Source organism: Aethalodelphis obliquidens, unplaced genomic scaffold (genome assembly GCF_003676395.1).
Source record: "Aethalodelphis obliquidens isolate GAN/ISIS:26980383/991018 unplaced genomic scaffold, ASM367639v1 scaffold89, whole genome shotgun sequence".
NCBI lineage: Eukaryota > Metazoa > Chordata > Mammalia > Artiodactyla > Delphinidae > Aethalodelphis > Aethalodelphis obliquidens.
Genome location: NW_020838033.1, coordinates 903110 through 924683, shown reverse-complemented (window position 1 = coordinate 924683; position 21574 = coordinate 903110). Strand labels below are relative to the sequence as shown.

Genomic DNA, 21574 nt, shown 5'->3' with positions numbered 1-21574 from the left:
CAAATGAAGCCTCCTCTCTTTCTAGAATTTTCGGTCTGGATTTGACCGAAAAATCAGCCGCAGGAGCATGACCATTCCCTCACAGAGAAGCAAGTGTGAGCCCACGGAGCAGCAGGGTGGGAAGTCCACGCTGTGCCTCCGTGCAGGCAGCGGGTCTGGGCAGCTGTATTTAGGGCAGCTGTGATGTCAGCGGGGAGGAGGGCTCGAGGTGGGAATGTGATACAATGGCCCCTTTGTCCCCCTCCCCTCCTGTCCTGCACACACTCTGCAACCACATTCTGGCCCCAAACCACATGACACAGGCGGGGCTGCACAGCGGGGCTCTGCCACCACCACCGCCCTGACACTCAGCGTCACCTGGCGTGCCCTCATACGTGCATGTGCACACACGTACCCACGTGTAGAGTTGTGCATATGCAGTGAGAGGTGTAGCCCCTCCTTTACCGTGCTGCCCAATACGGTAGCCATGAGCCACAGGTAGCTTTTAAAATTAATTACAATAAAATTTAAAATGGAGTCCTTCGGGGGCACTGTCCACATGTCATGTGCTCCATAGCCACAGTGGCTAGTGGCTACCGTACTGGACAGCAGATGGAGAATGAGTTTATCATTGCAGCGAGCCCAAGCCTAGAGCCTTCCACACCGCGGGCTGCTTGCACACAGGGCCTGGTCTGGACGTGCTCTTCCTCTCACACGTGCTCACTCCTGTTCACAGCGATGTCACACTCCACACGCTCACCTAGAAAGGCCACCTCTTGACCTCATGGTCTCTCTCTTCAGTCTCCCGGGCATCTACACCCAGACTTGCACCCAGCCCTGCGTCTCAGCCCCTGGCTTCCGGCCTCAGCCAGCTCCTCTTGGCTTGAAAAGAATAACAGGGTGAAAACATGACAGCATGACAGTGGCACCAATGTCTGGTCTTAAGGCTGAGATGAATTCCATAGACATGGAGAGCTTTGGAAACTCAAGTCAAACTCAGCCTGGGTTGGCCAGGAGAATGAGGGGACAATGAGACATTTGAAACCTAAGAAAGGCCTGGGGCTTCCCTGGTGGCCCAGTGGTTGGGAGTCCGCCTGCCGATGCAGGGGACGCAGGTTCGTGCCCCGGTCCAGGAAGATCCCACGTGCCGTGGAGCGGCTGGGCCCGTGAGCCATGGCCGCTGAGCCTGCACGTCCGGAGCCTGTGCTCCGCAGCGGGAGAGGCCACAGCAGTGAGAGGCCCGCGTACAGCAAAAAAAAAAAAAAAAAAAAAAAAAAGAAAGGCCTGGAAGTTGAGAAGCGTGGTGCACCTGCCGGTGCGACAGATAGGGATGGGACCAAGACAGCCAAGGGCCTCAGGGGGCAGGAGGTCCAGGTGCCTGGGAGTTGCCTAGGCTGGTGTCAGGCAGGCCATCATTCAATGGATTGATCAAAGGATCACGAGGTAACTTGGGGTCATTTGCATATTGAATAAACTTTTGTTTACAAGCCACAATTTCTTGCCCTCTTTAGGCTGATTCCAGTCCTACACTTTCCTGAATGTGGTAGAAGTGCTAATGATGAATTATTAAAGGCCATAATTAACCGTCACGACTACTGAATGATAGCCAAGGTATTAGTATTGCAGACAACGGCCTCTGAGGACTGGTCCATCTCTCTGTGGACCTGAGGGAGGGATGAGGGCCTTTCCTGCCCAAAGGTTTAGTTCCTGAGACCTTGGGAGGGGGGCAGGAATGGGACAGCTGTCAACTTCTCCCCGTCTCTAGGTCTCTGGGCGCCTGGTCTGCTCCGGAGTTCTGACTCCCTGGATCCTCTATGTGCCCACGGAAGGCACACTGCTGTGCCTCTTCCCTGAGATTGGGGAGCTGACCAGTCACCTTCCTTGTGGGGGCCTCAGGCTCTCAGCTCAGCAGGGAGGGGCAGGCAGAGGGTGAGGGAAAAAGGAAGGGAGGGAGAGAAAGGAGGAAGAGGAAGCAGGAATTTCTAAAAATGAGAAGGAAAGGGCAGGAGGCAGGGGCTGGGCAAAACGATCTCCCCAGGCCGCCACACACCCAGGGGTCATGTTTTGGGGACTTAGAAGGCCTGTCACCTTCCTGGTAGCGGCTGGTAAGTACCTGGACTGCAGCTCTCCAAGGCCCTGGGGAGGATTTCCTGAGGGCTGGTGGGTCCCTCCTTCCCTCCCCGGGGAGACCAGAAGAAGGAGGAGGAAGCAATGTTTTCTCCAGGTCTCCTCTGGCCCTCAGGGCAGGCTCAGCAGCCCTGTCTCATGTTGTATTGCTGACTGCTCCCTTGGAGGAGCTCAGAGGGGGCTAGGACGGAGAAGAGGCCAGATGACCCTAGGCATTTGCCCAGGGGGGCTCCCAGGGACTCCACCTCCCTCCACCAACCACGGGCCTCCCAGTGCCCTGACCACAGCCCCCCAACCCTGCAGGGTGCCCCCAGCAGTAGGGGGGGAGCAGCGATAGTTGATGGCATTGATGGGCATGGGCATGGGCATGAGGTTTGGGCAGGGCAGGATCTGCCAGGAGGTGTGTGTGTGTGTGTGTGTGTGTGTGTGTGCGTGTGTGTGTGCGTGTGTGTGTTGTTGCACAAGTGGGTTGCCTGTCTGGCACTGTAAGGGACAAGAGGGTATGGGAGACATGCAAGGAAGATGGCAGGAGAGAGTTAAGAGAAAGGGTAAAGGCGTAAGAAAGGCAAGAGGGAGGGGGAGGGTCCGTCAAGGGTGCTAGAGGGAGAGGGGAAGGGAAGGGGCAGACACTGAAGGAGAGCCCACCCACCTCCCAAAGCTCCCTCCCCAGGACTCCCCTCCACCAACTCCAAGGAAGGAAATTAGGAGGCCACTGCAGATAGGTTTGGGTCATTTCCACATGCTTTATTCCAGCAATCAAAATAATTAAAAACATCTCAAATTATTATACACATACAAAATAGGTACAGAGTCTCTTGTTTCCTCCCACCCCTAGAGGGAAAAACTGCTTTGTGCTTTGGGAAATTGTGCTCTGAAACCCAGTGAGAGAGAACGCAGAACAGACTACAAGAGAGGCCGTGAGGATGGGATGCAGCTGACAGGGTTTCAGAGGCGGGAGAGGTCGGGGGAGAGAGAGGAGAGAGGCCTGAGGTGGTGCGAGGCGCCGCCGAGGGGGATGAAGAGAGGGTGGAGAGCAAGTGACCCTGTCTGGAGCCGGCACTCTCTCCCCCACATTAAATAGCACCTTTAGAAAATTCACGAGTCCCCATCCACGAGAGAAAAAAAAAAAAAAAAAACAAAGAATAAAAAAAGACTTTGAACAAAAAGGAACATTTGCTGGCCTAAGGGGGGGGTGCGTTTCCACTTCCATAGCACCAGTGATTCCCTCCCCACCCCACCCCATCACAGAGATGTAGCACCTTTGATATAAAACGGGGAGCCCCTTCCACCCTGCCCCCATCCCGCCCCCCACGCAGTTGCCCCGGTGACACACAAAGACCAAAGACGAGAACGAGGTAGTCTTTCAGCAACACAATTACACAAGGAACAGAGCAGTCTCTCCCACCCAGCTGGGTAGCACAGGGGGATTGGCATGTTTCTCAAATCCGACGTTTCTGCTCTGTCTTGGCCCCTCCTGACTTTTCTCCAAACCCGGTGGTGAAGGGCCAGTGGTGCCCCTGGCATGCTCCCCCTCAAAAACAAAGAGGGGTATGTTGCTGGGGCAACAAGGATGCCAGATGGTAAGGCTTCTTTGGCAGTCTGAGAACTCCGGGTTCCCCCAGGGCTCGGGGGTTCTGGGTGAAGGGAGTAGGCTGGGAGTGTGGGGGCCACTTGGGTGTTTCAACATTGCCTTTGGTTGCTGGGCAGACAATGCATTGTTTCCTGCGTCTTTTGGGGAGACTTAGATTCGGGGAGCAGTGGAGGGGAGGCCCCAAGAAGGCATGGAGAAAGGAGCAGAAAGGGCAGCGTTGGGGTGTCATAAGCCCAACGGGCAGAAAAGGACTTACCCCCACGTGGGTCTTCAAGCAAGTGGACCAAGCTTCCTTTTTTAAAAAGTTATTTATTTATTCTTTTTTTTTTTTTTTGGTAAGGTTGAATGCAGTTTTGGTTTTTGGTCATATTCAGTTGGTCAAAGATAAAAACTAAGTTTGAGAGATGAATGCAAAGGAAAAAAATATTTTCCAAAGTCCATGTGAAATTGTCTCCCGTTTTTTTGGCTTTTTGGGGGGTTCAGTTTGGGTTCTTTGTTTCCAGAGTCAGGGGCAAGTGGGTTGGGTGGGAGGGAGCCAGGTTGGGGTGGAGGGAGTTTACAGGAAGCAGACAGGGCCAACGTCGATGCCGAATTCCTGGTCTGGGGCGCCAACGTCCAAGGGGGCCACATCGATGATGGGCAAGCGGGAGGTCTTGGTGGTTTTGTATTCGATCACTGTCTTGCCCCAGGCTCCGGTGTGACTCTGGGGTGAAAGGGAGACAATGGGAGAGGGGTGTCACCAAGTGGCAGTGAGGGGGTGGGGGGACTGAGCCTGCCCGGAAAGCCAAAGCACAGAGCGGGGGCCCCGCTGGACTCACCGTGCAGCCGTCGTAGGTGACGCTGTAGGTGAAGCGGCTGTTGCCCTCAGCCCGGATCTCAATCTCGTTGGAGCCCTGGAGGAGCAGAGCCTTCTTGAGGTTGCCGGTCTGCTGGTCCATATAGGCCACGCTGTTCTTGCAGTGGTAGGTGATGTTCTGGGAGGCCTCAGTGGACATCAGGCGCAGGAAAGTCAGCTGGATGGCCACATCGGCAGGATCGGAGCCCTGGCCGCCGTACTCGAACTGTGGGAGCGGAAGAGCGAAGATGAGTGGCTGTGTTGGAGCCTCCGGTCCTGGCCTCCCTCCCTGGAGTCCCCTGAGAGCATCCTAGAGAACCTTACGTCCAGAGGTGGCACCCCTTGCCCCCAGGCACCCTGTGTTTGACCCCGTATCAAGGACCCAGGTCTCCTGCCTCCCAGCTGATCACACTTAGCAGAGGTCTGGTCCACCCAGGACCTACCCTCAGGCCCTTCTGAGCCCTGGGCCAGCCCATCTCCTAAGAGCGGCTACGGGATCGAGCTCACGCACCTGGAATCCGCCGGTCATGCTCTCGCCGTACCAGACGTGCCTCTTGTCCTTGGAGTTCTTGCTGATGTACCAGTTCTTCTGGGCCACGCTGGGCTGAGTGGGATACACGCAGGTCTCACCTGTCTCCATGTTGCAGAAGACCTTGATGGCATCCAGGTTGCAGCCCTGGTTGGGGTCAATCCAGTATTCTCCTGCAGTGGGACAGGGTGCGATGGCGTCAGGGGAGGTGCGGGATGTGGGCGCCTCAGGGCTCAGCCCCGCCGCGGCGGGAGGAGGCACAGCCGGGCCAGCCCTTACCGCTCTTCCAGTCAGAGTGGCACATCTTGAGGTCACGGCAGGTGCGGGCAGGGTTCTTGCGGCTGCCTTCAGGGCTCCGGATGTTCTCGATCTGCTGGCTCAGGCTCTTGAGAGTGGTGTCCACCTCGAGGTCACGGTCACGGACCACGTTGGCATCATCGGCCCGGTAGTAGCGGCCACCATCCTGAGCCTTCTCTTGAGGTGGCTGGGGCAGGAAGCTGAAGTCGTAACCACCGCTGGGAGGACCAGGGGGACCAGGGGGTCCGGGAGGGCCGGGGGGACCCTGCGCAGAGAGGGAGGAGAGGGGGGATTACCGGGGTTCAGTGCTTTCGGGGCTGGAGGGCCAGGGGCAGACAAGGTGGGGGACCACATACAGCAGGACCAGCATCACCAGTGCGACCACGAGGACCAGGGGGACCGATGGGGCCTGGGAGACCGTTGAGTCCATCTTTGCCAGGAGTACCAGCGGAGCCAGGGGGACCCTGCAGGGAGGAAGCTGGTTGGAGAAAGCCTGCCAGAAAGCACGGGCCCACCGCAGCTCTGGCAGAGAAGCCCACAGCCCACTCTGCCTGGGCTCTGATTCCTCGGCCTCATTACGGCTCACTCCCACAGCTGGGCCAGGAAATTTTGTGGGAGGAAGCAGTGGGGAGGGGGAGGCGAGGGCTGCGTAAGGTGGTCCAGAACCCCCTTCCCTTCTTTCATCCCCTGCCCCAGACCCTTCTCCAGAGAGGCGAGGGACCCAGGAAGAGCAGATAAATAGAAGACACAACTCACGCGGGGACCAGCAGGACCAGAAGCTCCGGAGGGACCTTGCTCACCAGGAGAGCCCTGAAGGAGAGATGCGAAGACAGTTTAGGCCGAGTGTAGGTCAAATGTGGCCAGCAACCGCCCCCCTGCCAGCCACCTTGTTATTCTGGAAGTCTAGCCCCAGGGTGTCCATACGCTGAGACCCCTCCCACGATCCCTCGTTGCGCACCCCTCACTCTCTCAGAGGCTACTTGGAAATACCCATTAGTCTTCAGACCCCGGTCCCCACTAGGGAGGAGAAGGATGGTCCAGAGAGGGAAACCGAGGCAAAGTGTCCTCCCCCATCACACAGCAAGACTTGGGGAGATGATAAAAGAAGACAAGATGGCAGGTGGGCGCTGGGGAGGGGCTGGGCATACTCACGGGAGGGCCAGGGGGACCCTGGAGACCAGAGAAGCCACGGTGACCCTTAATGCCTCTGTCGCCCTGTTCGCCTGTCTCACCCTTGTCACCACGGGGGCCTTGGGGTCCCTAGAAGAGAGATGGGGACAGGCTGTCAGGTGGAAGTTCTGTTAGCACTGAGGGGGTGCAGTCCACATCTGGACAAGGGTTCTGAGCACACAAGGGCCAGAGCAGGGCACTTACGGTGGGGCCGCGGGCACCAGCGGGGCCAATGGGACCAGCAGGACCAGCAGGACCCTGGGGAGAGCAAAGAGAGCATTAGATCCTGGTCAGGGAGAGCCCAGCTGAGGGCTGGCACGGCCTGAGCTGCAGGTGAGACCCCCCCCTGGCCAAATCCCTCTTTCCTCTCATCTTTTCCCACCATATCCGTTCTCTCCTGACCCCAGGTGCATCTTCATGTAAATTCAGGCCTCACGTAAGCTGGGGCGAGCACCTGGGAACAAACCCCATTCCTCGGGGGAAGCGGGACTGTCGGGAGGAGGGGCCTCAAGGCTGAGCTGTGGCTCAGTGTTTCCAGGGAGGCCAGGGGCCCAGACATCTTGCAAGGCCTCCTCGTCTCCCCTGCTTAGGTGAAGTCAGGTGTCCATCTGCAGACCCCTCGGCAGGCTGGAGAGTCCCTGGCCTGAGCAGAAACGGTAAAGCCAGAGCCCAGCTACTTACAGTCTCGCCACGATCGCCGCTCTTGCCAGCAGGGCCGACGGGGCCGGGGGCACCAGGGGAACCAGGAGCACCAGGGGGTCCAGCAGGGCCGGTCTCACCACGGTCACCCTGAGAGGGGAATGGGGGGGAGGAGGGGAATCCGGGTCAGCCCCAGCTGAGAGGGCCAGGCGGAGCGGCAGGTGGGGCTGTGGCCCCAGGGGGCAGCCGTCTTACCTTGGGGCCCGGAGAACCGTCTCGTCCAGGGGATCCTTCGGCACCAGGGGCTCCCTGCAGAGAGTGGGGGAAGGTGAACGGCAGCCAAGGGGAGGGAGGCTCAGGCCAAGGCCGAGACGGCCACACCGACGGCACTGGCGTGGGGCCGGCAACCGCTTACCTCACGTCCAGACTCGCCAGGGGGTCCAGCCAATCCGGGGGGGCCCATGGGACCAGGGGGGCCACGTTCACCACTTGCTCCAGATGGACCTTGTTTGCCGGGTTCACCCTGAGGGAGAAGAAAGGGTCAGGCCAGGGATGGGGTGGGAGAGGACCTTAGGACCCGCCTCCTCTGTCCCCGCTGACCCCAACACCCCCACCCTGTGCCCTCCAAGTCCTGCAACTGTTCTCGTCTGGATCCGCAAGGTGAGGGGGCACTCACAGAGGGGCCAGGAAGACCAGGGAAGCCTCTTTCTCCTCGCTGACCGGGCAGGCCGACCACGCCACGCTGTCCAGCGATGCCCTGAGGTCCGGGAGAGCCGGGAGAGCCCTGTGGGGGACGGGTGGGGGTGAGGTGACTTCCAGCGGCCAGGGACGCTGCCCCCACTCTGGACCCGTCTGGAGCGTAGTGCACTTACAGCAGGTCCATCAGCACCAGGGGCTCCTTTCTCACCAGCGGGGCCAGGGGGACCGGGGGGACCGACTTCCCCAGCACGCCCAGCGGGGCCGGTCTCACCGCGGGGGCCTTTGCTGCCTTCTTTGCCAGCAGGACCAGAAGGTCCAGGGGGTCCAGCATTTCCCTGGTTGGGGAGAATTGGGGCCATCAGAATCCATCGGATTCCGGAGCATTGCGGAAGCCATAGTCGGGCCCACCGCGCTCCTGATGGCCTGTGCCCCATACCCTCCCAGACCGGTGGAGTCTCCACCACAGACACTTACAGAGGGCCCAGGGGGACCGACTCGGCCAGCAGCACCAGGGAAACCAGTAGCACCCTGGAGAAAAGGACAAAGAAGCAATCAGAGGGAGGACAGCCCCTCACCTGGCCCAGCCGCCCCACCTCCAAACGCGGGCTGGGGAGAGCCTCAGTAGAGAATCAGAGTGAGGTACTCACAGGGGGACCAGCGCTGCCACGAGCACCTTTGGGTCCGGGAGCACCAACGTTACCCTGTAGGAGAGCACAGAGGCGTCACGGCTGGGCCAGTCCTGGATCCAGCCTGCCGGCAGCTCGGGGCCTAGACGGCGAGATACTCACAATGGGGCCGGGAGGTCCAGTGGGTCCAGCACTGCCAGGGGCACCAGCATCGCCTTTAGCACCAGCATCACCAGGTTCGCCTTTAGCACCAGGTTGGCCATCAGCACCCTGGGGGAGGAGGGAGTGTGGTGAGCGGAAGGTGAGCCTAGGAAGTCAGCTGAGGAAGGACAGGAACTCCAGGCAGGAAGATGCTTGGATGGGAGACAATTCCCCCTCCACCCTGCTTCTCTGAATCAGGCCAATGCCTCTCTCCTCATCCAGTCACTCAAGGCCCCAGGGCCTAGTTGGAGATGGAAGATGAAAGGGATCTTGGTACTCACAGGGGGGCCAGCGAAGCCAGCAGGGCCGGGGGGACCAGGCTCACCACGGTCTCCCTAGAAGAAAAGGAGGCAAATGGAGAGATGCCCTGATCTGGGGGAAGGTGGGATGGGACGGACTGGAGGGTGGGGAAGGAGGGCCTGAGGAGAACTCCACAGGGACCAGAGCAGGTGGGAGCCAAGGTGGAGGAGGGCCAGAAAGAGGGCCAGGGGCAGTACGAAGGGAGAGAAGGCTGGAGTATGGAGCCTTGACTGGCTCTTCTGTACTTACGGGGGCACCACGAGCTCCAGTGGGACCAGCAGGGCCGCTAGGACCAGTTTCACCCTGAGAGGGAGGGACAAGAGGTGCAGGGTCAGGGGCCCATGCTGAATACTCCTGGCGGATAACCGAGGAGAGTCCTCCTCCCTCCTGGCCCCCCACCTTTGGATCACCAGCTTAGCATGGCAGGAGCTGCCTCCCCCTGCAGAGCTGTGCCCAGGCTTGCTGGGGAAGCTGTGTGTTAGGGAAGAAGGTGGGGAGGCAGCCGTCTCACCTTGTCACCAGGGGCACCAGCGGGGCCAGGAGGACCAATGGGACCAGTCAGACCACGGACGCCATCTTTGCCAGGAGCACCATCAGCACCTTTGGGACCAGCATCGCCCTAAAGACACGGGAAAGCCTGAGACTTCCAGTGTGGGGCAAGGAGGTGACCTATGGCATCCTGTTTGTGTCTGCCCTGCCCCCACGTGTGCCAAGGACTCAAGGTCTCTCGGGGGAAAGGTGCCTGTGTGGGGATTCCGGGGAACTTAGATTAAGAAGCTCCTGCTTTGTGTAGAGGGATTCCTCGTCCAGGAGCCCCCCTCCCACCTCTTGTTGCCGTGGTAACACATGGGAAGGGTAGGGCCTGGACTATAGGTAAGGATTCGTCAGCCAAGAGGCCAGAGAAGAAGGAGGATTAAGGAGAACAGGGAAAGACCCAAAGGAGTAGAAGGAGAGATGCTGAGGGATCTGAAGCCGAGAGAGATGGGAACCACACAGGGGTTGAGGGAGGGGGGAGTTCAACTTACTCTGTCACCCTTAGGGCCTGGGAGACCTGCTGCACCTCGTTCACCAGGCATTCCTTGAAGGCCAGGGGCGCCCTGGTTACCAGGGGCTCCAGGGGCACCAGCATCGCCCTGTATGACAACCAAGAAGATGGGAGTCTCAGAAGTGGGTCACAGCTTTGAGCCCCCTCTTAATTTCTCCCAGGCTTGGTTCTGAGGCCAAAGACAGGTACTAGCTAAGAGGAAAGGTTCACAGCCCAGAACTTCAGGCTGCACATGGACCCCCCCAGTCTTGTCCCCCCATCCCTCCCCAACATCCAGCCGGCTTTGGTCACAGCCAGGCAGCCCCCATCACAGGAAGGGTGAGACCTGGTCCCTGTGCTGCCCTTACCTTAGCACCATCATTGCCAGGGGCACCGTTGGACCCACGGGGACCTGCAGGACCGGAGGGCCCTTGCACACCACGCTCGCCGGGGAAACCTCTCTCGCCCTAGAAGGAAAGGACAGGGCCCATGAGGCGGCTGCAGAGACGGGGCCAAGCACGGGGCATGTTGGCAGAAGCAGCAAGAGGCTCTACTTACTCTTGCTCCAGAGGGGCCGGGGGCACCAATGTCTCCAGGAGCACCCTGAGCGGGAGGGAGGGACACACAGTGAGCAGAACCCACCTTGGTCCTCCCAACTAGAAAACATTCTTGTCCACCTGGGGGCTAGCCCTTGGGGTCTGTGATTGGAGACCAATCCCTTCTCAGCATTGAACCGGGATTATCCCTCTACTCCTCCTCGTGAACGTGTCACCCTCCCCAGACTTGGGGTTGAGGGAAAGCCAGAGTATTCCAGCAGCTCTAAAAAGAAGTCATCCAGGCCAGCAGCCATGCAGCTCCTTCCAGATCCTATCACACAGAGGTGCAGCTCTTTGCTCCCCTCTGTGTAGCACCCTTCATGATGGGAAGTCCTTCCTCGAGTCTAACCTTGATCCCTCTAGTGGATGGTTGTCTGATTAGCTAGGGGGCCGGACTCTCCCTCTGTATTCCCTGCACTCCCCATCTCTTCAGCGGCCTGCTACCTCTTACCTGTTCACCGGGTTTGCCTGCTTCACCAGGAGGACCAGAAGGGCCAGGGAGACCCTGTAGGTGGGAAATGGGGCAGGGAAGCGAGGGATTAGAATCTGGAGGAGGTGTTGCTCATGCCCCTCTTCCAACACCCTGACAGCCGTGAGGCCTCACCTGGAATCCGGGGGAGCCAGCAGGGCCTTGTTCACCTCTCTCACCAGCAGGGCCCTGCAAGGAGGAAATGCTGCGGTCATGGGAAAGCTCAGGAGAAGGGGGACGGGGGCTATCTCCCCTTTCCTGCCCCACAGCACCCCCTCCCCAGGCCTCCCCGTCAGGGACACTCACAGCAGGTCCGGGAGGTCCCTGGGCTCCAGCTTCTCCGTCTTTGCCAGCAGGACCCTATGGGGAGAGAGTGAAAAAGGGGTCAGGGTGGTGAGGTGGGCGGGCAGCTGAGGAGGAGAGCACAGGTAGGGGGCCTGGGGGCTGGGGGTCCTGACGCCCTGGGGATGGGCTGGAGCCTCCCGCATCCCTCCTGCAGGATGTAGGGATGTGACGTGGGCGGAGGCAGGGAGGGGACAGGGACCAAAAGGCGATACTTACAGCAGCGCCGGGGGGTCCAGGAACGCCTCGTTCTCCAGCCTTGCCGGGCTCTCCCTGTGGGGAGACAGAGTTAGGGTTGAGGGAGCTGAAGTGGGGAACCGGGGCCTCCTGGGTCCCTCCCGTTTACTTTGAGTGGCATTTTTAAGGAGCTTTTGAATCTGTCAATCAGCTCTGGCCCCTGAGGAAGGCCTTTGCTGGCTTCCACTGCTCCATCTCTTGGCCTCTCCCTGAGCCCTCTCCTCCCAGACGACCCGCCCCTTAGGCCCCTCTCTCCACCCTCTTCCCTTTCTTCTCCCCATTGTATGCCTTTGGTGACCTGAGCTGCAAAGGGCTCTCATCTCTTCTGATATCTTCTTTTGAACCTCAAAGAACCCACCAAGATTTGGGGCTAACTATCATGTAAAAGGCCCATCCTATCCCCGTGTGCGTGTGTGTGTGCGTGTGCGTGTGTGTGTGTTTGGGGGCCAACGATACTTATTTCCAGGGATAGAGCAATGGTAGTAAAGCCGGGAGAGGTCTCTCATTTTATGGAATAGGGAGACTGAGGCCCAGAGAGGGGCAATGAGTGGCTTGAGGCCACACAGCAAGTCAGTGGCAGAGGTGGCCCCAGAGCAAGGACTCTTCCCCCCACCCCCACCCTCGCCCCAAGTTGTCTGTCCCTGTGATACGCCTCACTGAGTACTCACAGCAGCACCTTTAGGCCCAGGGAAACCCATCACACCGGCCTGACCACGGCTACCAGGAGGGCCTGGGGGTCCGGGGCGGCCATCTTGACCAGCAGGACCCTGAGGATGGAAGGTACAAAAGTGGAGGTGAGGACAGAGGGTGAGAGGTCAGGAGACTGATGTGGGCCTGGGGGAGTGATACTTACAGGGGGGCCAGTTTTGCCATCAGGACCAGGGCTGCCAGGGCTTCCAGTCAGACCCTAGGGGGAGCAGAGAGGTGTGAGTGGGGTGGGGGATAAGGGTGGTGGAAGACGGGGAGAAGGAGAGTGGAGGCTGGGGCGGAGGACATTCTAGAAGGTGGATCTGTGGTCCTGCTCCAGAACCCTCATAGGATGGGCAGGGTCATGGGCCAAGCCGGGCAGAGGGCTGGGCTGGGGTCTCACCTTGGCACCAGGCAGACCAGCTTCACCGGGGCGACCAGCTTCACCGGGAGAACCTTTGGGGCCAGCAGGGCCAGGAGCACCACGTTCGCCAGCGGGACCCTGGTGGGGGGAGTCACAGCAACAATTAGGGTCTCTTTATCATGGGCTGGCCTCTTCTTCCTCCTGGGCTGTGGGTGGTGCTTTGAGAGGCAATGGTGGTGGTAGGAAGGTCAAGGTGAGGCTACGTGTGAAGAGAGAGGTCTGCAGCCCCAATGTGGGCACTAATGACTGGGCGGTGGGAGTGGGAGACGGTTGACTACATCTGGGAGAGGAAGGTAATGTCCAGGGAGCGGCAGGGTTAGCCTCCCACCCCTGAAGAGAGGTTACCTTGGGACCAGCAAGACCATCTGCGCCAGGGAAACCGCGGCTACCGGGTCCACCCTGTGGGAGGAGAGGAGGTCAGTGAGCTCAGACAGTGGGCACCAGGCCGGCTCTGGAGCTGAGAAGGGGGCGCTTACACGCTCGCCAGGGGGTCCAGGCAGGCCAGCAGGTCCGGGTTCACCTCGGGCTCCTCGCTTTCCTTCTTCCCCAGCAGGGCCAGGGGGACCTTGAATACCAGTGGGGCCCTGGAGACGGCAGAGAGGAGGGGGCAGCCTGTGGTGAGGGGCTGTCCTGGTACCAGCTCCAGAGCAGGCTTGAGGCTGGGTGTCCAGGACCAGGGGCTCCCATTCCTCCTTGGACCTCTCCCAAGGGGCTGCTGGGGGACTTACGGGCTCTCCCTTGGCGCCAGTGTCTCCTTTGTTGCCAGGAGCACCAGGTTCACCCTGAGTGGGAGGAGAGGAAGATGAGTGAAAAGTGGGGATGCTCAGCTGGCCTGGATCTTCATGCTTCCCAGACAAGGGCCACGGGAGCCAGCTCATGGGGTGGGGCAGAAGAGAGAGAGCAGTACTTACGCTGTTACCCTTGGGACCAGGGGGGCCGCTGGGACCCTGGGGTCCAGAGGGGCCTCGGGCACCCGGGAAGCCAGGAGCACCAGCAATACCAGGAGCGCCCTGCGGGAGGCAGAACAAGTTAAGCCCAGGAGTGGAGGGCACAGGGTGGGCGGAAGGTGGGCACCAGGGGCGGCTCTGAAACCTGCAGGATACTTACATTGGCACCTTTAGCACCAGGCTGTCCATCAGTACCAGGGTTTCCCTGTGACACAGAGAGAGGTGGGTGAGTGACAGGCAAGGACTCTGAGTTAGGGACAGGCACGGGGGTACTGAGGAGGTGACACTTACAGCAGGGCCAGTGGCACCAGCAGGGCCAGGGGGGCCGGGCTCGCCACGCACACCTTGGGGACCTTCAGAGCCTCGGGATCCTTGGGGACCAGCTTCACCCTGGATTGGAAGAAAGAACCTGTCAGGAGCCACCCTGGGAGTCCAACCTCATGGCTGGATGGCAGGGGGTGAAGGGCCATGACAGGAGACCAAGAGTCAGGACTCCAAGATCAGAGAAGGGGACCCCAGGACAAAGGTGTTGGGGACTGGGCTTCTCTCTTGATTCTGGGTCCCTCTGGTTTGGGGAGCAGGGAGATGCCCACCCCTTGGCCTGTGGGAACCCTGCTCATTGGAGGGTGGGGGGTCTCACCTTAGCACCAACAGCACCAGGGAAACCAGGAGGACCAGCGGGGCCAGTGGAACCCTGTGAATGAAAGGGAGATGTTAGTGAGAAGGAAGATGGCAGCCGCAAGTCACACCCTGGGACAGAAGAGGCCCTGGGGTTCAGTCCTGCCCCTGGTATCAGACCCAAGAGCTGACACTGAGACCCCTCTGCAATCCCAGGCACTGAGGTCTAAGGGCTGTACTCACAGGGGGTCCAGCAGCACCAGTAGCACCATCATTTCCACGAGCACCCTGCAGGAGAGAGGGGAAAGCCCCAGTTACATTCACGGAGCACTGCTCACCTCAGTCCCTTTAGCTCCTGGGGAACCTCTTCCAGAACCTGGAGTCCCCCAAGGGGCCAGGAGTACTTACAGCAGGGCCAGGGGCTCCAGGGCGACCTCTCTCACCAGGCAGACCACGGGGGCCCTGACAACAAAACCAAGAGAAGCCAAGTGAGACAGCAGACACACCCCTCTCCCCAAGCCCCCATCTCGCCCTTACGTCCTGTTCCCTCTCTTCCTTCTACAACTGGACACACTCACCATCTGACCAGGAGCTCCATTTTCACCAGGGCTACCAGGCTCACCCTACAGAGCAGAGAATAGAGTTAGAAATTCATTCATGGTGGGACTGCAGGGGAGGTGGAGGACCATGACAGTCATACAGCTTCTTACCTTGGGACCAGCAGGACCAGCATCTCCCTTGGCACCATCCAAACCACTGAAACCCTAAGATAGGAAGAGGGCCAACGTGAGACCTTGTGGAGACTGTGGACAACCTTGACAGCCACCCAGACCTCAGGAGGAACCTCAGGAGGTCATCATAGCTATCTCCCTGTGTCTGAGCTAGACTAAATCCCAACTGGCCCAAGATCTCACTCCATCCCTTTATTGGGATTTCCTTCCCAATGGAGGGAAGTTCTCTTTGATGTCTACTCTCTATCCCTTGGAACTTATATAGCTGCCACCCACCACGACGCACACCAGGATCCTTTGGGGAAAGGGCTGGAATGCGATACTGGGACTTTGGGAACTTAGATGACACAAAGGTGACTCACTCTGTGTCCCTTCATTCCAGGAAGGCCAGCTGTCCCGGGCAATCCCCGGGCCCCCTGGAGAGAAAAGAAAAGGACAAAGGCAGGGCTGTTAGAAGACACCACTGTGGACACAGCTCCCAAATGAAGCCCAAATGCAGCAAAGCCTGGAGGCAGCCACGCCATCCTCCTGCTCACCTGAGGTCCAGGAGGCCCGCGCTCACCAGGACGACCAGGCTTTCCAGCTTCACCCTGAGAGAGAGAGAAAAGGCCATCGTGCCCGTGCCCCCTGAGTTGGAAAAGTATGGAAGGCCTGGGTCTTCCTGGAGTTGTTGAGGGTCAGGCTTAGGGGCCCAGAACCTTATCTCAGTTTAAATCTACCACGCAACCCTTGCTTGAACTTTGCGTCCCTCCAAAGGAATTTCTGTTTATTTCTGTCACCAGCATCTTAATCTCACCACGTGGAGTGAGAATCTGAGGTAAGTGGTTAAGCCTGTGGGAAGCCATTCACATCAGGGGATGGGGTTGGGGACTGCTTTAAGGTGACTGGGGTGAGGGGAGGGACAGCCACCTCTGTTGGGAAGATGGGGAAACATCCCAGGAGGCTCCTTGTTCAAGGGCAGTCCCATGAATCAAGGAGAACATGCCCTCCTTTCTCTGGGTATCACCCCCAAAGGTGGTGGGGGCACTGGGGTAGAGATTACAGGGACCTAACACATGGAGAGGTGGTGGGGGTCAGATGGTATCTCTTTACCAGGGCTACTTACATCATCTCCGTTCTTGCCAGGGGGGCCAGGGGGACCACGGGGACCCATGGGACCCTAGAGGAGACAGGAAGAGAGGATGTTAGAATGGCCAGGATAAGGAAAAGAGAAGGGGAAGGCTAGGATTGGAAGAAGGAGGTAAGAAAGACCCCAGATGGTGGTCCTTCGATAGGAGAACCCATGTATTTGTAGAGGGAGTGTGTATTTGCATAGAGAGTACAAGTTGGGGAGCACTTACTGAGGCTCCAGGCTCGCCAGGCTCACCAGGGGGGCCTTGGAAACCTTGGGGACCCTGGCAGACAGGGAGAGAGGGGTAGGGTTAGAAGAGTAGGTCCCTGCCAACCCGTCCCCCATCTCACCAAGAGATCTCTGAGCACCTTCCCTGCCCTCATGCCAGTCCTCTTTCCAAAAGCCCAGAGCCCAAAGCGGTGTAGACAGCCTGGATACTCACAGGTGTGCCAGGGGGGCCAGGGAGACCACGAGGACCAGAAGGACCCTACAGAAGAAAAAGAAAGGGAGGCCATAATGAAGCCTCTGTAGGAAAGGTTATCTCAACTGGTTCCCATTCAGGATGCCAGTTGCCTGGCATCCTCTCTGGATTCTGAGGTCCCAAAGGTCTTCTTGAGCTCCTAAGTTATCTATGCCACCCCATATCCCTTCCCTGGCCTATCCTGTCTGGATCCTCATCTGCTCTTCTTCTGTCCTCCACATCCCTCGCTGGTGACTCACCATGGGGCCAGGCACAGAAATTCCTGTTGATTTCTCATCATAGCCGTAAGACATCTGGGGAGCAAAGTTCTAGAAGAGAGAGTACATGAGAAAGCAGGGTCAGGGCAGTGAGTTGAAAGGCAGAAGATATCACCAGTAATGGGAAAAACGGATATCACGTGCCTCCTGATGTGACACGCTATGCAGGACAACAACATGACCTGTGGCATAGCCCTGCCCAAGTCGTACCACTGGAATGTAATCATGGAGACATATCCAACCAACCCAATTTAAGGGACAGTCTACAGAACAACGGGCCTCTTCAAAAAATTTCAGTGTCATAAAAGACAAAGAAAGTCTGAGGAATGTTCCAGGTGAAAGGAAACTAGAGACATGACAGTTAAATGCAATTCATGATGCTGGCTTGGATCCTGGAACAGGAACAACAACAAAAAAGCTATAAAGACCATTATTGGGAACATTGGTGAAGTTTGAATATGGACTGCATATTAGATAATAAATAGTACTGTATCAATGTTAAATTTCCAAAATGTAGTCATTGTGCAACGCTCATGTTAAGAGAATGTTCTTGCTCTCAGAAAATACATGCTAAAGTATTTAGGAGACAAGGGACATAATACCAGCAACTTACTCTCAAATGGTTTAGAAAAAAAAAAAACCCAGATAATTATATTTATACAGAGAAACTGATAAAGCAAATGTGTGACGAATCGTGGATATGTGAAAGTTCTTTGCATTATTTTTGCAACTTTTCTCTCTTTTTCTTCCTGTAAGTTTGAAGTTATTTCATACTATGAAGTATGCCACCTGCCAAAACAAACCAACCCCAACAAACTAAAAACCCCGCGGTGAGGGGGTGGGGGCGAGGTGACATAAGGCCTTCCACGAACGCCTCGACTCTCCACTTACTCCTCCGAGGCCAGGGGGTCCGGGAGGTCCTGGGGGTCCGGGGGGTCCGGGAAGTCCAGGTTGTCCAGGAATGCCATCTCGGCCAGGGGGGCCAGCGGGTCCCTGCAGCGGGAGAGGGCGGGCCGGGTGAGCGCAGGCCAGGAGCCACGCCCACCTCCAGCCCCAACAGCCGGGAGAGGGCACCGCTTACCCTTGGGCCTCGGGGGCCAGTGTCTCCTTTGGGTCCCTATGGGGTTGGGGCAGAAGAAACAAGAGAAGCCGGGTTAGAGAAGGAGAACCGTGAAGAGTCTTGGGCGGGGTGGCGAAAGTCGAGGGCAGAGGATTACCTCGACTCCAGTGGTTTCTTGGTCCGTGGGTGACGCTAGAGGGGAGGGGGGGAAGAGACTCGGCTTAGAGGCAAGGTTTGCTCCAGGTGCTTCCGGCAACAGACGCCTCCCCTGCGCTGGGCAAGGGAGAGCCCCCGCCCCCGCCCCGGCCCAGGCCCCGAGCTATACCCTCGCCTTCCGGGCAGACGGGGCAGCACTCGCCCGCGGGGACTTTGGCGTTGGGACAGTTCTTGATTTCGTCGCAGATCACGTCATCGCACAACACGTTGCCGTTGTCGCAGACACAGATCTGGCAGGGCACGGGTTTCCACACGTCTCGGTCATGGTACCTGAGGCCGTTCTGTACGCAGGTGACTGGTGGGACTGGGGCAAGAGGGGGAGATGGGGGCTGTCAGCAGCACGCGAGTCCCCCACCTCGGGGCTCCAGGTACCCCAACCCCACCGTCCCTTCCCGTCGGTCTTAGAGGCACATTTAGATTTTCCCTTTCCCGCCTCTCCTTTTTTTGTCTTTTTGTTTTTCCTTTCCCCAAATCCTTAAACGCTCATCTGCTCCTCATCAGCGCCAGTGACAGGGCCGCGGCGCCTGGCCAGGGAAGCTATAACTCTTTCCAGTTCCCAGGAATTTAAACAAAGTTTTAGGCCGGGGTTGCTTCCAACTCCAACCCCAGACCATTTGCGCTGAAGCCAAATGAAATAAAAAGCCATTCGGTGGGAGAGTGGGGGGTGGAGGAGCGGGAAGAGAAGCTCCTCAACCAGAGGGCAGGCTTGTGGGGCGTGGTTTGGGTGGAGACAGAAGGAGGGGACGGCGGGAGAGACAAGAGGTCTAGCCCGGATCCCGCCCCATTCCCGGGGCAGGTGGGATGGCGTGGGCGGGGCTAGGAGGATGGGGGAGGGGCTGATTGGCGTGGGATTCCGCCCAGAGACTTGAAGCGTACCGTAAAAGTAGGATATGCCCTAACCTCCGGCGCCCAGACATCTCAAAAGGCCTCTCTCAGTGACACCCCCCGTTTCCCAAAGCCAGCCAGTGCCTCTGGGTCACTCCTTAGCCAAAGAACCAGAAAGTCCGCAAATAGTAAATGAAGTTAGTTAACCACGCCCACCGCGGATCGTCTACCGAGACGGCCACTAGGTGGCGGGCGACACTAAGCAATTTCCCCCGACTGGCTACTTCTTCTAGAGACGGGGCTACCCTATCTCCAACTTTATTTTCCAGGTCTAGAGGTGGGGTCCGCACCGGGCAACAATCCCGGTCTTCCCGCTCCGGCTCCTGCGCGGGGAAGCGCTGGATAAGGAGGCGCACTGCCCAGTGTAGATCAGCAGAGGGCGCAAGGACTCTGCCTGACCAAGTCCGCGCCGACGAATCTCTTCCTTCAACCCGCCCACGCTCCGCGCCCCCTCCCCCGCTCCGCCCAGCACCTCCGCGGCCCCAGGAACATTGTCTAGCCTGCAGAGAGGGTAAACAATCTTTCCTTATGAATCATCTCATAGCCTTTCTGATCACTCATAGCTTGGGCTCCAAATTCCCAACTCGGCGCCCCCATCCCATCTTCGACGTACTTTCCCCCCACCCGGCGTCCAGACCCCATTTTCCCCGCAGTACTTCACAGTGCGCGCTCAGAACTCCTCCTGTGCCAACTCGCGCCGTGCAGCATCCTCCCTTCTCACTCCTGGGGGGCGTTCATCTACACCCTGACCCAGAGTGCGGTCCCTTCTATCCCAGGGCGCCGAGGACAAGCCCTCACCATCTTCCTTCCATTCCTGAGCCTCCGGAGCATCCCGAGTCTCAGTTTAAGTTGCGGACCCCTGGGACCAAACGCAGGGCAAGATACCAAGCAGCCCTAGACTCCCAAAAGTGTGGGACTTACTGTCTTCTTCTTGGCCTTCTTCTTGGCCCTCCTCTTGGCCGTGCGTCAGGAGGGCGGTGGCCGCTAAGAGGAGCAGGAGCCGGAGGTCCACAAAGCTGAACATGTCTAGACCCTAGACATGTAGACTCTTTGCGGCTGGGGTGGGGGTTAGCGTCCGCTCATGCGTGGCCTCACACTCCGCGTGCCTCCTGCTCCGACCCCGAGGAGAAACTCCCGTCTGCTCCGACCACCGGCCCAGGCCCCTTTTATACCATCCTGATGGAGAGCGGGGAGGAACCCTGCCCCTGGGAGAGGGGGAGCCGGCTGCCCGTCCCCCAGCCAATCAGAGTTGCCTGGCCCGGCCCCCAATTTGGGAGTGAGAACGGAGAGGGGGAGGAGGAGGGAAGGGAAGGGAAGCGAGTCCACCGCACATCTCCCCCCTTCGCAGCTCTGCCTCCCCAGCCCCCCAGCCCAGCCAGGGCCAGAGATGATGCCGCTGGGATGCGGCTAGGTCCTCAATATAGTGTGGGCTAAAGAGTGGGTAGGGGCACCTCTTCGGCTTTCTTCCTGGGACCCCCGACCTGGGGGGCGGAACTGGAATTGGGGAGCTGGTTAGGGAACCTTTCAAAGATGGAAGGATTGGGGGTGATTGGGAGAGAGTTCTGCTGGCCATGCCTCGTTCACCCTCCTGACATCGTTGGCAAGAGCTAGGGGATGGGTATGAAGAGGCCAGCTGGGCACCCCTGTAAAGCAGGAGAACCTAAAAAAAAGATGTGCCTGTTTAGGGGTGTCTTCTGATGTGGCTGGGGTATGGAACTTAGGAATATTGGGGGAACAGGTTAAGGACTCATTTGTAGACATTAAGGATCAGATACGTGGGGATGGGTGCTAGCAAGAGGTTTTTATTTCAGGATGTCAATTCTTCTGCCGTGCCCGAGGCTCCAGGATGAAGTACAATGCTCTCCCCAAACCTCAGCATGATTGAGAGAGATGGGGCGGGAAGGCTGAGGCACTGGCTGAGAAATTTGACTACGCGGTCTCTCCAGAAGGAAGCTTTGGTGTTGAGTGATGGGGCAGCAGGGTGGTGGTGAGAAATCGCTAAAACTCTTCCACGCTGGGGGGAGTAAGTTTGCATGGGGAGGACTGTGGTCACTGGCGACTTCGAAAAGGGTCTTGTGTTAGGGTCTGTCATGGCCAGTGGCCAGGCCCTAGTTAGAGACCCCTCTACCCGGCGCAGCCAAACTGGAGAGAACTGTGCTGGAGAGCACTTGACCAGAGCGAGGGTTCTCCTTCTGGGGGCTGCAGAAAGCTCTGTCTCTGTCTGCACCTGGACTCAGCGTTGGGGACATACGGGAGAATTTGGGTGTCTGGGGGAGACTTGCCTTGGGGGTATGAAATGGGGTTGCAGGTGAGTGACCTTATTCTACAGGATGTTTCCCACCGCCTCACCTCTTTCCTGAAAACCCAGGGCATTGCTCTTTGTCCCTGGAACCAGGAGACAATCATCTACACCCTGAAAGGCAGTGGGGACCCCAAGAACAACAGGCTATATTTGGAGGAGATGCCTCCAGAAGCCAGTGTCCTCCCTTCTCTAGG

At 58.4% G+C, this 21574-nt stretch overlaps 1 protein-coding gene across 1 annotated transcript; it reads right to left on the bottom strand.

Moving 5' to 3' along the window:
• Nucleotides 1–2825: 2825 nt before the first annotated feature.
• On the bottom strand, nt 2826–20221 carry COL1A1 (collagen type I alpha 1 chain). The gene is made up of 51 exons (XM_027094346.1): nt 20000–20221; nt 18303–18497; nt 18135–18169; nt 17999–18034; nt 17809–17910; nt 16900–16968; nt 16622–16666; nt 16409–16462; nt 16174–16227; nt 15605–15658; nt 15431–15484; nt 15048–15101; nt 14916–14960; nt 14746–14799; nt 14581–14625; nt 14360–14413; nt 14011–14109; nt 13880–13924; nt 13684–13782; nt 13501–13554; nt 13249–13356; nt 13118–13171; nt 12752–12850; nt 12515–12568; nt 12330–12428; nt 11644–11697; nt 11389–11442; nt 11218–11271; nt 11065–11118; nt 10576–10620; nt 10386–10484; nt 10019–10126; nt 9505–9612; nt 9243–9296; nt 8975–9028; nt 8655–8762; nt 8514–8567; nt 8341–8394; nt 8040–8201; nt 7844–7951; nt 7583–7690; nt 7423–7476; nt 7210–7317; nt 6733–6786; nt 6511–6618; nt 6115–6168; nt 5715–5822; nt 5341–5623; nt 5044–5234; nt 4516–4758; nt 2826–4400 (listed from the first exon to the last, which is right to left on the bottom strand). Exons 1-51 carry the CDS (start codon nt 20100–20102, stop codon nt 4254–4256), a joined length of 4392 nt encoding a protein of 1463 aa, XP_026950147.1. The 5' UTR covers nt 20103–20221; the 3' UTR covers nt 2826–4253.
• Between the last annotated feature and the right edge of the window lie 1353 nt (nt 20222–21574).